This window comes from Heterodontus francisci, chromosome 4 (assembly GCF_036365525.1).
Source record: "Heterodontus francisci isolate sHetFra1 chromosome 4, sHetFra1.hap1, whole genome shotgun sequence".
NCBI classification, from domain to species: Eukaryota; Metazoa; Chordata; class Chondrichthyes; order Heterodontiformes; family Heterodontidae; genus Heterodontus; species Heterodontus francisci.
This window is the reverse complement of record NC_090374.1, coordinates 68,373,185-68,389,584: the sequence shown is the minus strand read 5'-3', so window position 1 is coordinate 68,389,584 and position 16,400 is coordinate 68,373,185. Positions and strand designations below refer to the sequence as shown.

The window sequence follows — 16,400 nt, the reverse complement described above, 5'->3', positions numbered from 1 at the left end:
CCTGTCATAGCCGCTAAGTGCATTGCACTGCTGCACTACAAAGCCCCCAGCGAGTTAACATCCATAGCACTTAAAGCTGCCAGAAGCGCTGCACAAAGAACAGCCAGGCGCTGTGCAAATGACTACTGGCAACACCTATGCAGTCATATTCAGCTGGCCTCTGACACAGGAAATATCAGAGGGATGTATGATGGCATTAAGAGAGCTTTTTGGCCAACCGTCAAGGATATCTTTTTTTCCCCCCCCCCCCCCCCCTCAAGTCTAAATCAGGGGACACAATCACTGACCAACGCAAGCAAATGGACCGCTGGGTGGAACACTACCTAGAACTGTACTCCAGGGTAAATGTTGTCACTGAGACCGCCCTCATTGCAACCCTGTCTCTGCCAGTCATGGATGAGCTGGACGTACAGCCAACAAAATCTAAACTCCGTGATGCCATTGATTCTCTAGCCAGCAGAAAAGCCCCTGGGAAGGACGGCATTACCCCTGAAATCATCAAGAGTGCCAAGCCTGCTATACTCTCAGCACTACATGAACTGCATTGCCTGTGCTGGGATGAGGGCGCAGTACCGCAGGACATGCGTGATGCCAATATCATCACCCTCTATAAGAACAAGGGTGACCACGGTGACTGCAACAACTACCGTGGAATCTCCCTGCTCAGCATAGTGGGGGAAGTCTTTGCTCGTGTTGCTTTAAACAAGCTCCAGAAGCTGGCTGAGCGTGTCTACCCTGAGGCACAGTGTGGCTTTTGAGCAGAGAGATCCACCGTTGACATGCTGTTCTCCCTTCGCCAGCTACAGGAGAAATTCCGTGAACAACAGATGCCCCTCTACGTTGCTTTCATTGATCTCACAAAGCCTTTGACCTTGTCAGCAGAAGTGGTCTCTTCAGACTACTAGAAAAGATTGGATGCCCAGCAAAACTACTAAGTATCATCACCTCATTCCATGACCATATGAAAGGCACAATTCAGCATAGCGGCACCTCATCAGACCCCTTTCCAATCCTGAGTGGCGTGAAACAGGGCTGTGTTCTCGCACCTACACTGTTTGGGATCTTCTTCTCCCTGCTGCTCTCGCATGCATTCAAGTTCTCAGAAGAAGGAATTTTCCTCCTCAGAATATCAGGTGGCAGGTTGTTCAACCTTTCCCGTCTAAGAGCGAAGACCAAAGTACGGAAAGTCCTCATCAGGGAACTCCTCTTTGCTGACGATGCTGCATTAACATCTCGCACGGAAGAGTGTCTGCAGAGACTCATCGACAGGTTTGCGGCTGCCTGCAATGAATTTGGCCTAACCATCAACCTCAAGAAAACTAACATCATGGGACAGGACGTCAGAAATGCCCCATCTATCAATATGGGCGACCACGCTCTGGAAGTGGTTCAAGAGTTCACCTACCTAGACTCAACTATCACCAGTAACCTGTCTCTCGATGCAGAATTAAACAAGCGCATGGGAAAGGCTTCCTCTGCTATGTCCAGACTGGCCAAGAGTGTGGGAAAATGGCGCACTGACACACTCGAACTTTTGTGTTCTGTATCAAGCCTGTGTCCTCAGTACCTTGCTCTACGGCAGTGAGGCCTGGACAACGTACGTCAGCCAAGAGCGACGTCTCAATTCATTCCATCTTCGCTGCCTCCGGAAAATCCTTGGCATCAAGTGGCAGGACCATATCTCCAACACAGAAGTCCTCGAGGCGGCCAACATCCCCAGCATATACACCCTACTAAGCCAGAGGCGCTTGAGATGGCTTGGCCATGTGAGCCGCATGGAAGATGGCAGGATCCCCAAGGACACATTGTACAGCGAGCTCGTCACTAGTATCAGATCCACCGGCCATCCATGGCTGCACCTTTTAAAGACGTCTACAAACTCGACATGAAGTCCTGTGACATTGATCACAAGTCGTGGGAGTCAGTTGCCAGCGATCGCCAGAGCTGGTGGGCAACCATAAAGACGGGGCTGAAGCATGGCGAGTCGAAGAGACTTAGCAGTTGGAAGGCAAAAAGACAGAAGCGCAAGGAGAGAGCCAACTGTGTAACAGCCCCGACAACCAATTTTATCTGCAGCACCTGTGGAAGAGCCTGTCACTCTAGAATTGGCCTTTATAGCCACTCCAGGCGCTGCTGCACACACCACTGACCACCTCCAGATGCTTACCCATTGTCTCTCGAGACAAGGAGGCCAAAGACGTATCTAGCTTCCTGTAATATGCAGCAGAGACACACTGGCAACAGTAACCACGGTATGAGGGAATTTAAGGTTCGGTTGCAATAGATTGGGTAAAATAGAAACATTCCCTTTTCAGAGTTGAGGGATGAGGAGTGAGCTCAGGAAACTGCTTTGGACAACACTGTAGATGTGGATTGTGGTCAAAAATAAGAGTACAGAGCAGCTACATAATGCAATAGCAACAACTTGCCTTTAATGAGAAAAACAAGGTGCATCACCATATCATAAGCAGAACAGACACTGAACCAAATGAAGGCATGAATTCACCTTCTAGGCTGATGCTAGATCTAGCCTGGAACCAATCACTGGAAATAGAAATAATTCTCTTTCATTGGAGCTCTATTTTGTGGACTACTATGGATGTGGGTGGAACCTTGCCATTCCTTGGTGCATTGATGCTGCAAGTGACCAATAATGCTGCACTGCAGTTCCCTCGTGACAAGTTCTTGATCTTTGAAAGATATCAAGTGGCTACAGCCCCACTCTCCATTTTGGAAAATGGGAGGGTGGGCATGGACAAAGTACATAGAATGTAAAATTTATCTCTTACTTTTCCCCAAATTTCCATTTGTTTAAACATCCAGTATTTTGTCCTACAGAAATATGGTTACCCATTATTCTACATGTGTATCTCGCAAGTCAAATTAATTTGGGATTTTAGCTGTTTTTAAAGTTTTTTTTTTTAAATTGATATTAATGGTGAATATCAAATTGTTTTCAAGGAGATCATGAAATTGATGTTTTCTCTGTATACTCAGTGCCCAAGAGGGTGAGTGATTTCTTGCACCTTTTGAGTTATCTGCTAAAATGGACACGAGAACAACCTAGGTTTGACTGTTCACCTTTTTCTAATGTCATTAGCACTACTATTGGGTAGAACTTGGCAGCGTGAAGGATCATGTCTCTGGCACAAAGTGTTGATATTCCAGCACACTTCAGTGCAGCACTGAGTATAGGAATTTTTGTAAAATTTACCAGCTGAGAGGGTGACACCTGTATATTGTGCAAGGTTTAGCTAGTCTTTTTCATTCTGATGTATCTTATAGTAAAATACTTTGGCATCAACTAATGTAGATTTACCTTGGGTTGCATTTTGATTCAATATAGTGTTTTCTCACAGTTGACCATAGTTTTCAGGGACAATACTAATAAATCTTTTAAATCTTGCAAGCCTCTACTTAAAACTGTGAAGTTCAAAATCCTTTTTCCAGTAACTACTTGTACTAAAATTAATCTTACATTTAATTTTGTATAAAATATGCTGTTTGTGTTTTTACTGATTAGTGACCGATTGGATTTTGGATCGAGATCCACAGGAAGAGATGCTGAAAGCATTCAAACTGTTTGACGATGACGACTCTGGTAAAATCAATCTTCGAAATTTACGTCGTGTTGCAAGAGAGCTTGGTGAAAACATGACTGATGAAGAGCTGCGTGCAATGATTGATGAATTTGATAAGGATGGAGATGGTGAAAGTAAGTCCATTTTTAAATAAGTACAATAATGTGATAAATGTTGTTTAAACTATGAACCTAACCTGAGCAATAGGAACAGGAGTAAGTCATTCAGCCCTTCAAGTCTATACTGTCGTTCAATAAGATTATGGCTGATCTATCTCAACTCTACTTCCCAGCATATTCCCTTAGTTTTTTTTTTATACATTCATGGGATGTGGGCATTGCTGGCTAGGACAGCATTTATTGCCTAACCCTAATTGCCCTTGAAAGTGGTGGTGAGCCACCTTGAACTGCTGCAGTCCATGTGGGGTAGGTATACCCACAGTGCTGTTAGGAAGGGAATTCCAGGATTTTGACCCAGCTACAGTGAAGGAACAGCAATTTATAGTTCCAAGTCGGGATAGTGTGTGGCTTGGAGGGGCACTTGCAGCTGGTGGTGTTCCCATGCAACTGCTGCCCTTGTCCTTCTAGTTGGTAGAGGTCATGGGTTTGGAAGGTGTTGTCTAAGGAGCCTTGGTGTGCTGCAGTGCATCTTGTAGAAGGTGCACACTGCTGCCACTGTGTCGGTGGTGGAGGGAGTGAATGGCACCCTATCCACAAACAATCAAGCAGGCTGCTTTGTCCTGGATTATGTCGAGCTTCTTGTGCTGTTGGAGCTGCACTCATCCAAATAAGTGGAGAGTATTCCATTGCACTCCTGACTTGTGCCTTGGAAATGGTAGCTTTGGGGAGTCAAGAGGTGGGTTACTCGCTGCAGGCTTCCTAGCCTTTGACCTCTTGTAGCCAAGGTATTTATATGGCTACTCCAGTTTCTGGTCAATGTTGATAGTGGGGGATTCAGCGATCGTAATGCCAAGGGACGATGGTTAGAATCTCTTTTGTTTGAAAGTCATCGCTTGGCACTTGTGTGGTGTGAATGTTACTTGCCACTTATCAGCCCAAGCCTGGATATTGTCCAAGTCTTGCTGCATTTCTCCATAGACTGCCTCAGTATCTGAGGAGTTGCAAATGGTGCTGAACATTGTGCAATCTTCAGCGAACATCCCCATTTCTGACCTTTATGATTGAAGGAAGGTCATTCAAGCAACTGAAGATGGTTGGGCCTAGGACACTATCCTGAGAAACTCCTGCAGTGATGTCCTGGGACTGAGATGATTGACCTCCAAAAGCCACAACCATCTTCCTTTGCACTAAGTATGACTCCAACCAGCGGAGTATTTTCCCACTGATTCCCATTGTCTGCAGTTTTGTTAGGGCTCCTTGTTACCATACTCAGTCAAATGCTGCCTTGATATCCAGGGCAGTCACGCTCACTTCATCTCTGGAGTTCATGTTTCAACCAAGGCTGTAATGAGGTCAGGAGCTGAGTGGTCCTGGCGGAACCCAAACTGAGCATCACTGAGAAGGTTATTACATCAGTCTCCAGTCTTGAATGTACTCCTGAGTACCCACAATACACTGGGGTAGAGAATTCCAAAGATTCAAAACCCTGTGAGTTTAAATGACTGACCCCTTAACGGAGGCTATGCCCCTCATTCTAGACTCCCCAGCCAGGGGAAACCTTCCCAGCATCTACCCTATCAAGCCCCTCAGAATTTTATGTTTAGATGAGGTCACCTCTCTCTTCTAAGCTCTGGGGAATGCTCAATCTCCTCGCAGGACAATCCCCTCATCCCAGGAATCAGTCGAGTGAAACTTTTTGTTGCACTTCTTCTAAGGGAAGTATATCCTTCCTTTTATGTTAGGCCAAAACTGTACACAGAACTTTTTAGGTGCGGTCTCTCACCAAGGCCCAATTTAATTGTAGTAAGACTTCTTTACTCATATATACATCAATCTTTTTGTAATAAATACAATTTGATTTCCTAATTGCTGTGTTTTCATGTTAACTTGTGATTTTTATGTACAAGGACACTCTGGTCCTTCTGAATGCTAACATTTCCCAGTCCCATTTATAAAAAAAAAAATTGCTTTTCTGTTTACCCTACTTAAGTCTCCATGTTGTATTCCATCTGCCATGTTTTTTCCCACTCACATTACCTTTGGCAGCCTTTTTGTGTCCACCTGTCAACTTGCTTTCCCAACTGGCTTTGCACTCTCAGTAAACTTGGATACATTACCCTCATCCACTCCTCCTAGGTTAAGTTATTAATATAGATTGGAAATAGCTGTGGCCCAAGCACTGATCCTCGTGATACCCAGATAATTACAGTCTGCCAAACCGAAAATGACTAGTTTATTCCTATTTTCTGTCTGTAACCAATCTGGACGCATGCCAATATATTACCCCAAATCTCACGAGCCCTTCTCTTGTGTAATAACTTGCTGTGTAACACCCTGTCGAATGTTTTGTTTTTTAATGACTTCCACTGGTTCTCCCTGCTAAATTACAACCTTACAAAACCGATTTAGACACAATTCCCCTTTCATAAATCTTGGACTCTACCTAATCATATTGTGATTTTCTAATTTCCCTGATACTATGGCTGGGATGGTGGCAGGCGGGGTGCGTAAAATGGTGGGGGGGGGGGCCTTCCCGACCCGATTCCGCTGCAATTTTATGCAGGGCAGTGGTAGCAGAAACTGGCCTGCCCGCCCCAGGCCAATCAAGGCCCTTAAGTGGCCAGTTAACAGCCACTTAAGGGCCTCTGCCCGCTGCCACAGGGATTTTACACTTGGCCAGTCGGGTGGGGGGTGAGGGGGCACCTCCCTGGTCAGGCACCCTGTGCCTGATGGAGGGCTGCCCCAACCACCCCCAACAACCAGCACACCGCCACCCCCCCCCACCCCCAGCAAGGCCCCAAAAACTCACCTTTGAATCGGGGCCATCCTTCCTCCTTGTGGAAGCTGGATTGCAGCCCCAGCAGTGGTCACCGCTCTCAGTGGTGCTGCTGGGACTAAGAGCTGCTGGCCCACTGTGGCTGGCAGCTCCATTAGGTGGGACTTCCTGTCTCAATGAAGTGGAAATCCCGCCTAAGTCCGATTAAAGGCTTGGGGGAATGTAAAATCCGGACTGGTTCCGCAGGCCCGGTAGGGGCAGGATCACGACCGATTTTTCAGTCTGTGGATGGCTCCCGTCTGCCAAGGGAAAAATACCAGCCCATGTCCCTATTAATAGATTCTACCATTTTCCTACTATTGATGTCGGGCTAATTAGCCTATTCCCTATTTTCTCTCCTTTCTTGAATAGCGGAGGTTACATTTCCTGCCTTTCAGAATTTCCCAGATTTTAGAATTGGATTGGAAGATCCGAACCAATGCATCCACTATATTTTAAAATGTTAGGATGTAGGCCTTCAGGCCATGGATTTGTCAGCTTTTTGTCCCATTAATTTCTCCAATACTGTTTCTTTACTAAAACTAATTACTCTAAGTTCCTCATTCTCCACTAACCCTTGGTTCCCAAGTATTTATAGACTTTGTATGTTGTCTATGTTGAAGACTAGAGTTAGATTTGGGCCAATCAAGGATAGTAGTGGAAAGTTGTGTGTGGAATCAGAGGAGATAGGGGAAGCGTTAAATGAATATTTTTCGTCAGTATTTACAGTAGAGAAAGAAAATGTTGTCGAGGAGAATACTGAGATTCAGGCTACTAGGCTAGATGGGATTGAAGTTCACAAGGAGGAGGTGTTAGCAATTTTGGAAAGTGTGAAAATAGATAAGTCCCCTGGGCCAGATGGGATTTATCCTAGGATTCTCTGGGAAGCTAGGGAGGAGATTGCAGAGCCTTTGTCCTTGATCTTTATGTCGTCATTGTCGACAGGAATAGTGCCGGAAGACTGGAGGATAGCAAATGTTGTCCCCTTGTTCAAGAAGGGGAGTAGAGACAGCCCTGGTATTTATAGACCTGTGAGCCTTACTTCGGTTATGGGTAAAATGTTGGAAAAGGTTATAAGAGACAGGATTTATAATCATCTAAGAACAAAGAAAATTACAGCACAGGAACAGGCCCTTCGGCCCTCCAAGCCTACGCTGATCCAAATCCTCTATCTAAACCTGTCGCCTATTTTCTAAGGGTCTGTATCTCTTTACTTCCTGCCCATTCATGTATCTGTCTAGATACATCTTAAAAGACGCTATCGTGCCCGCGTCTACCACATCCGCTGGTAATGCGTTCCATGCACCCACCACCCTCTGCGTAAAGAACTTTCCACGGATATCCCCCCTAAACTTTTCCCCTTTCACTTTGAACTCGTGTCCCCTTGTAGAAGAATAAGTTCATTAGCGATAGTCAGCACGGTTTTGTGAAGGGTAAGTCGTGCCTCACAAACCTTATTGAGTTTTTCGAGAAGGTGACCAAACAGGTGGATGAGGGTAAAGCAGTGGATGTGGTGTATATGGATTTCAGTAAGGCGTTTGATAAGGTTCCCCATGGTAGGCTATTGCAGAAAATACGGAAGTATGGGGTTGAAGGTGATTTAGAGCTTTGGATCAGAAATTGGCTAGCTGAAAGAAGACAGAGGGTGGTGGTTGATGGCAAATGTTCATCCTGGAGTTTAGTTACTAGTGGTGTACCGCAAGGATCTGTTTTGGAGCCACTGCTGTTTGTCATTTTTATAAATGACCTGGAAGAGGGTGTAGAAGGGTGGGTTAGTAAATTTGCGGATGACCCTAAGGTCGGTGGAGTTGTGGATAGTGTCGAAGGATGTTGTAGGGTACAGAGGGACATAGGCTGCAGAGCTGGGCTGAGAGATGGCAAATGGAGTTTAATGCGGAAAAGTGTGAGGTGATTCACTTTGGAAGGAGTAACAGGAATGCAGAGTACTGGGCTAATGGGAAGATTCTTGGTAGTGTAGATGAACAGAGAGATCTTGGTGTCCAGGTACATAACCTGGGTAGCAACCTTCAGGGATTTAATAGGGCTGTTAAGAAGGCATATGGTGTGTTAGCTTTTATTAGTAGGGGGATCGAGTTTCGGAGCCACAAGGTCATGCTGCAGCTGTACAAAACTCTGGTGAGACCGCACCTGGAGTATTGTGTGCAGTTCTGGTCACCGCATTACAGGAAGGATGTGGAAGCTTTGGAAAGGGTGCAGAGGAGATTTACTAGGATGTTGCCTGGTATGAAGGGAAGGTCTTGCGAGGAAAGGCTGAGGGACTTGAGGTTGTTTTCGTTAGAGAGAAGGAGGAGGAGAGGTGACTTCATAGAGACATATAAGATAATCAGAGGGTTAGATAGGGTGGATAGTGAGAGTCTTTTTCCCCGGGTGGTGATGGCAAACACGAGGGGACATAGCTTTAAGTTGAGAGGTGAGAGATATAGGACAGATGTCAGAGGTAGTTTCTTTACTCAGAGTAGTAGGGGCGTGGAACGCCCTGCCTGCAACAGTAGTAGACTCGCCAACTTTAAGGGCATTTAAGTGGTCATTGGATAGACATATGGATGAAAATGGAATAGTGTAGGTCAGATGGTTTCACAGGTCGGCGCAACATCGAGGGCCGAAGGGCCTGTACTGCGCTGTAATAATCTAATTCTAACAGATACAAGTATTCATTGTCTCTTCAGGTTCCTTATTCCCCATAATAAGTTAGCCTATCTCTGCCTGTATGGAGCCATTGTTTACTTTTTCTAATCTTTTTACATAGCTAGAGAAGCTTTTACAATCTGTTTTTGTGTCCATTTACTTTCGTTTTTATTTTCTCTCATTCAATTTCTTCATCTTTTACTGAGTTCTAAAATCCTCCAGTTTTCAGGCTTACTATTTTTATAAGCTTTTTATAGTCCAGTAACGGCTCTTATTAGCCATGGTTGGGCTGCTTTTTTTGTTCCCCTGTGGGATATTTGCTCCTTAAGGAAATGTATATTGATTGTGAATTATGAATTATTTTTAAATCCTAGATATTGTTTAGCCACAGTCATATCTTTTAATAAAAGCAAAATACTGCGGATGCTGGAAATCTGAAACAAAAACAAGAAATGCTGGATTCACTCAGCAGGTCTGGCAGCATCTGTGGAAAGAGAAGCAGAGTTAACGTTTCGGGTCAGTGACCCTTCTTCCGAAGAAGGGTCACTGACCCGAAACGTTAACTCTGCTTCTCTTTCCACAGATGCTGCCAGACCTGCTGAGTGAATCCAGCATTTCTTGTTTTTGTGTCATATCTTTTAATCTTGTTTCCCAATCTGCCTTGGCCAACTTGACCTTCATACCTACATAGCTTGCTTGGTTCAGATTTAAAACCCTAGTTTTGGTTTTAACTATACCGCTCTCAAACTCAATTTAAAATCATATTAACGGCCTTCCCCAGAGAGTCCTTTTATTGCAAGGTTATTAATTAACCTGTTTCATTGCACAATACGAGATCTAAAATAACCTATTCCCGAGATGGTTACTTGACATACTAATTTAGAAAACTATCTCAAATGTATTCCATGAACTTGTCCTGCACACAATATTAGTGCAAATTTGGTTTGCCCAGTCTGTATGAAGTCCCCATGATTACGGTATACCACATAACATTTATCAACTGAGTAAATAAGACATCAGATGTCTGCATTTTACACTCTTTTTATTTACCTTTTTGATCAATCTGATCTGGAAAAGTGAAGAACTTGCATTGTTGTCTGATTTTTGATAGTTGTGGCAAGTAGCATTTTTCATTGAAAGCACAGGATTGTCATTTATAAATTAGAAAATTTTATTGGAAACATTTATTTTGCATATTTAAGGCTGGTCAAGTTACCAAAGAAGTTGGTTAATGCTTCAAATACACGAGCATTTGACATTTGAAATGAGTGGCATATAAATTTTTAAAAATCATACTACAGTCTATCAATCATGACAGCACTACAGATTTCTTCAGTTTTTGTCAACAGAACTAAATAATTGGTAAACCTCAATTCTAAGAACATAATTGGGGGGAGGTGGTGGAGTGGGTCGCACATACTCTACTATGGTACGAAAGAACAGGATTCATATCCTTAAGCTCTTTAAATTGGCTATGCTTTTGGGGCCTGCTGAGCTAAGGCCAATGATCATATTTCAAGAAGGTTACCAAGGTAACCCCATTGAAATTACAGCACAGGAGTGAACTTTGCGTGCATTGAACAGTTGCTAGCTCAACTGATAGAATAGATATCATTTCCCTGCACTTTCCCAAATAACCTTTTTATGTTCACTTTTTTAAATAATGTTTTAGTCTCGACCTCAGTCAGTTGCAGTAAGAATTCCGCGTTTTAATCTGTGAAATTACAATTTCTTTATGATCCTGACTATTTTCACTGGCAAATGAGAGCTTTCTGAATCTTCCACTATTTACCTTCTTGGAACCCTTGACTTTTTTTGAGATCTTTTTCTAGCTGTTTTTAATAAAGCATCTCATTCCTGGTACCATTCTAATATTCTTTAAAATTGGATGCACATAATTGCACACAATCCCATTTTAGGGCCTGACCAATCGCTTGTGTAACTTTAACATCACTACATTGCTTTTCCATTCAATGTTCATAATCTCATGACTTTCTACTTGCATTGCTACCCGTTTAAAAATCTTTGGAGTAGAAATTAAAAAAAAAGATCTGTGCCAGTGGTACGCCAATTCCATAATGGACTGTGCTGTTTTTAATGTATCCCTGGTTGCCACCAAAAATCAGCATTGGACGAATTTAAATATGCAGAGAAGGATCTTGCACCTGTGTTGGGTCCCTTCTGCAAATTTGTGAAAAACTGCAACACAATACTGTGAATGCTTTGGCTAGTTTTTTCCAGTTCCACTGCAGCCTCATGATGAGCCCTTTAAAGAGGCTGCTACATGCTGCTGAAGAAATCTGAGGGAATTTTTTTTTAAACTTGTATGTAGTTGAGGGGTGCACATCTGTCATTACCAGCCCGCACTTGCTTCCCTAGTGTTTTTTCTCCCACCTAGGACTTGACTGAGGGCTGCTTCCAGAGTGGAAAGCAGCCCAAATTGGATTTCTGCCATCAGTAAATTGCTTCTGGACTCAGGATGGGCGCCGGAAGCCTTTCTTTATTGAAATATGGCCCAAGGCACAATTTTTAATACTCCTCCTCCTTTTGTCATGTACCTGCAAGTATATCGCCCATTTGGGTGCAGAAAATGGGCCCAAAGCAATTCCCATCCCTTTTTGTGTCTCGATTTATGTGCTTAACAGAATGGGGCAATTAAGAGGTAACCCTGTAGAGTGGGGAAGAAAAACTTGACACTGCTGCTGTTGAACGTACCAAAAGCCAAATTAGGGATGTCACTTCATTGGATACCTTTGACTGCAGCTTGCTGATGTCTCATGCTATCCTGTAAAAGTTAGGAATGTATGTTTGCCATTGCTATTCTGTACAGACCTTTCAGCAAAATGGGTAAAATTTACAAACTAGTTCAAAGTCTGAAAAGAATTTGTGGTATGTGGATGGACAGTTTTTCTTTTGTTGCATGGCTGTTGTATAATCTCCTTTTTCAGTGTAAAATTTCATGATTCACCCCACCAATTAGAAATCGGCTACTGAATCAGGTGCGTGTGTGATGAATGGAAAATTTGAGCCACTCAAAAAAAAAAATGATGGTTTTTAAGTACAAGTTAACAACCACACATCAACACAAAAACAATTGATCAAATGTCTCCAGTTTTCTACAAAGTTCTTGCTGTTTCCTCACCCATCCAACTATATACTCTCCAAAAATAAAAATACCCATACCATCAACTGCTTCAAACAACTTCCCTAGTTTGGGCAGTTATGAACTTGCCTTCAGCTCCATTTCCTGTGCATGAATCCTTTTTATGGACTCCTATGTGCTTTTTTTTTTGTATTGCTGCCTCCCAGAAATGAAATTGGAATGCAAGAACATAAGAAATGAGAGCAGGAGTAGGCCATATGGGTCTTTGGACCTGCTGTACCATTCACTAAGTTCAGGGCTGAAATTTTACATTAACTCTACTTTTCCACCCTATCCTCATATCCCTTGATTCCCTTAATACCAAAAAATCTATAGATGTGTCTTGAATATACTTTAACTGAGCATCCACAGCCCTCTGGGTTATAGAATTCCCAAAATTCACAACCCTCTGAAGAAAAAAAGAAATCTTCTCCTTCTCCGTTCTAAATGGCCAAACCCTTAAGACCAGGACCCCTAGTTCTAGACTCAGGCTAGGGGAAATAGCCTCTTGGCAGCTACCCTGACAAGACCCCAGAAGAATATTTTTTGGTTTGATAAGATCATCTCTCATTCTTAACTCGAATATAGGTTTATTTTACTCTGTCTCCTTATGGGACTGCCCAGGAATCAATCTGAGCATTCATTGCACCCCCTCTGAGGCTGTACTTCCTTGGATAAGGAGACCAAAATTGTACACAGTATTCCAGATGCAGTCTTATATAATTATTGCAATACTTCCTCACTCTTAGTCTCCAGTCTCTTTGTCGTAAAGGCTACCATATCATTTTCTTAATTGTTTGCTGTATCTGCATGTTAATATTGGTTTGTGTATAAGAACAACCAAATAACATTGAATCCTAACATTTACTAGTGTCTCAATTTAAAGACAAAATATATTTTTCTATTCTTACTACCAAAGTGGATAATTTCACACTTCCCTTAAGTGGAGATGGGTTGGAGCCAGCTCTGACTTAAGGGCTTGGCATTCTACAACAGAGACCCACCATCAGCTTCAACCCTGAGGTAATGAAGGACAATCAGGATCTTTTTAGGGATGTGCCACAAGCATGTGATCAGCAGGATGCACCAGAAACAGTACTTTGGATATTGCTCTCCATTCTAGTTTAATTTTCTAGCCGAGTTCCATATTTGATCCCTCGTCTTCCAATTTTCTGTCACTTGCAAGTGCTCCAATATTTAATGGATGGTCTTGCTAATTGTATTGTGTACCTTGGGCTTTTAAAGAGAGAAATTTATTTTACGGATAAAGAAAATGTGAGCAATACAGAAACTATTGGGCATGTAGAAGAGGAAAAAGAAACTTGCATAAAGACTGAGGTGAAATATGTGACTTAGTGTGATGCAAAGATTTGGAAAAAATTAAAAAGACAGTTGACAGAATTAAATTTTTTCTATCGTGCATTTTAAAAAAAAATTGGCTTGTGCTTAGGGGTTAGTTCGGTTAACTTTTTTTTGTCTTGGGTATGCCCTTGGCTCACCTTTTTTATAGGCCTCAACCACTTGCTCTGTAACTTGGCTCCTCAGGATTATGCAACTGATGCCTCCAGGTTTTTAATGTGCAATATTGATCCTAATGAGATCAGGAGCTTGAAAATATGTGTAATGATTGAGGAGAATCCACATCCTGTAGTCTTTGGTACATGTAGTTTGTGCTATGATAGAGCAACGACTTTTTGATCAGTTCAAAATTGAAATAAAATGTGAAATTACTATCCTTCTTAGTGACCTTGTGATATTGTTGTCCCTAAACATTGTGTAAGCCATAATCTTATCACTGTTTCATGATCATTGGCGTTTGCAGAGATATGACGAACATCAAGAAAATGCAAAATATCACTTGTAACCATGCATGCAGGCACAGTGCATCAAGTAGCTGGGTTAATCTGGTTGAAATGTTGCTATCATCTCATTAGTCTAGATAGTTGTTAAAACCTCTTGGTTTTTTTTTATTTGTTACAAAAGTAAAAGTAATGCTTGCTATGTATTTTCTTTTCTTTAGTTAACCAGGAAGAATTCATTGCTATAATGACTGGAGACATCTAAGCTTTATGGGGAAAAGAAAAAAGAAGCACAGAACATTTGAGGATTTCTACTCTATTCTCTGTATAAAACCAATCAAATAGATTTAATATTGCTTCTGAAAGAACATTGAACTTGTCATTATTTCCAAAATTGTCTATATTTTTAGCAGTTTGTATTTGTAGATGGTTTAGAAACTCAAAGTATAACTTTGTTTTGTCATTTACTGATAACCTTAGTACAACCATTTAACACTCCGTCCATTCTTTTGATATTTTGATGCATTTTCATTATGATTGTATTAATGCTACTGCAGAGTGTTACAGATAGTCTTTAATAAAAATGTTTGTAAAATTTAAGTCCCAAACTTCGTATATTTTTTGTGCAAATTTTATACTTTTTAAAGTGAGGTTGGAAAGTGGAACATTCTTCACTTAAATACTGTGCCATTGTTCTGTATCCAAAGTTCCTTTTTGATCTAGTTCAATCATGTACATCACTGAATTTCTTTTTCAATATCCAGAGTAAAATTGTCAAATTAGAACCCACTAAGAACTGAATTGAGACCACTCCATTTCACAGTATTAGTCCAGATGAGGAAGGCCTATCAGCCAATCTTCCTCCATACTTCCAAAAGAACCTCTACAGTCCCTTCTTTTTAAGCAGCCTTCGGTACTCCATCTGGAAGTCTATTCCATCTGGAGAACTTTGATAGTAAAATTTCCTTTTTACTAATTAAAGTCTATGTCCTTGTCCTATTCTTACACTGTACCTCTCTCTTGTCATGGTCTTTAATGATTGTTGGTACATTGATTATGAATGGTCAGATATCTAGTAAACTTAACCTGATGTGTATATAAAGATTAAGAAATTGCTGAAGGATGTAAGGCGGAAATTAAATCAATTACAGTAACATTGATATCTGGACTAATTTAGATGCACTTGAATCAAGTATTGCCTTCAGCCTACACAGCAGTCATCTATTATCCTAATTAGCTGTCTCCCATGGCATTGCTCACAGACAAAATCTTTTAAGAATACATTTACTCCAAGCAGACCTCCCATGGAGTCGACCAGTGAGCCAGAGGATGCATTGTTTAAGAATAGGGGTGTTTATACTATGTAGGAAATATTAGTACACTGATTTTGCAGACTGGAATAAGGCAAATTTAATTAGCTGTTATTCTAGGATATCAAAAGAATTCTTGGGATATGGCCAGCATTTATTGCCCACCCCAGTTATCCTTGAGAAGGTGATGGTGAGCCAACTTTTTGAACTGCTAAGGTTCATGTGGTGAAGGTACTCCCACAAAAGGTAGTGAGTTGCAGGTTTTTGAGCCAGTGTTCCGATAGGAACAGCCATGCATGTCCATGTTGGGCTGACTGTGTTCCCATGTGCCTGCTGCCCATTTCCTAAGTGGTAGAAGTTGGGTTTGGGAGGTGCTGGTGAAACCTTGACTATTCCAACATGCTCCTGGCTGACCTCCCCCAATTCTACCCTCTACAAAGTTTTGAGGTCCTCACAATCTGCTGCCCATGTCCAAACTCGCACCAAGTTCTGCTCACTCATTTCTACCCCACCACCACCGCCAGACCCATGCTCACTGATTTGCATTGGCTCTCCTGTTAAGCAGTGCTTTGATAAAGTTTTTTTTTTTTTCAAATCCCTCCATGTCCTAGCCCCTCCCTATTTATCTCTCCCAGCATTTCAGGCCCCTGTGATATCTGCACTCTATCAATTCTGGCCTCATGAGATATCCTGATTTTAATTACTCTGCCATTGGCCGTGCCTTAAGCTGCCAAGTCCCTAAGCTCTGGAATTCCCTCTCTAAATTCCCTCTCTAGGGCGGCACAGTGGCGCAGTGGTTAGCACCGCAGCCTCACAGCTCCAGTGACCCGGGTTCAATTCTGGGTACTGCCTGTGTGGAGTTTGCAAGTTCTCCCTGTGTCTGTGTGGGTTTCCTCCGGGTGCTCCGGTTTCCTCCCACATGCCAAAGACTTGCAGGTTGATAGGTAAATTGGCCATTATAAGTTGTCCCTAGTATAGGTAGGTGGTA

The 16,400-nt window shown here is 42.4% G+C and overlaps 1 protein-coding gene across 3 annotated transcripts in view; it reads left to right on the top strand.

Annotated features, from left to right (window-relative positions):
• The window catches only part of cetn3 (centrin 3), a 63,638-nt gene extending 48,936 nt beyond the window's left edge, over positions 1–14,702 (top strand). For all 3 annotated transcript variants that reach the window (XM_068029664.1, XM_068029663.1, XM_068029662.1), the window contains 2 exons: positions 3,524–3,715; positions 14,324–14,702. In XM_068029664.1, coding sequence (XP_067885765.1) covers positions 3,524–3,715; positions 14,324–14,367 — 236 coding nt within the window. In that variant the 3' untranslated portion in view covers positions 14,368–14,702. The remainder of the gene's footprint in view (positions 1–3,523; positions 3,716–14,323) is intronic.
• Positions 14,703–16,400: the final 1,698 nt, after the last annotated feature.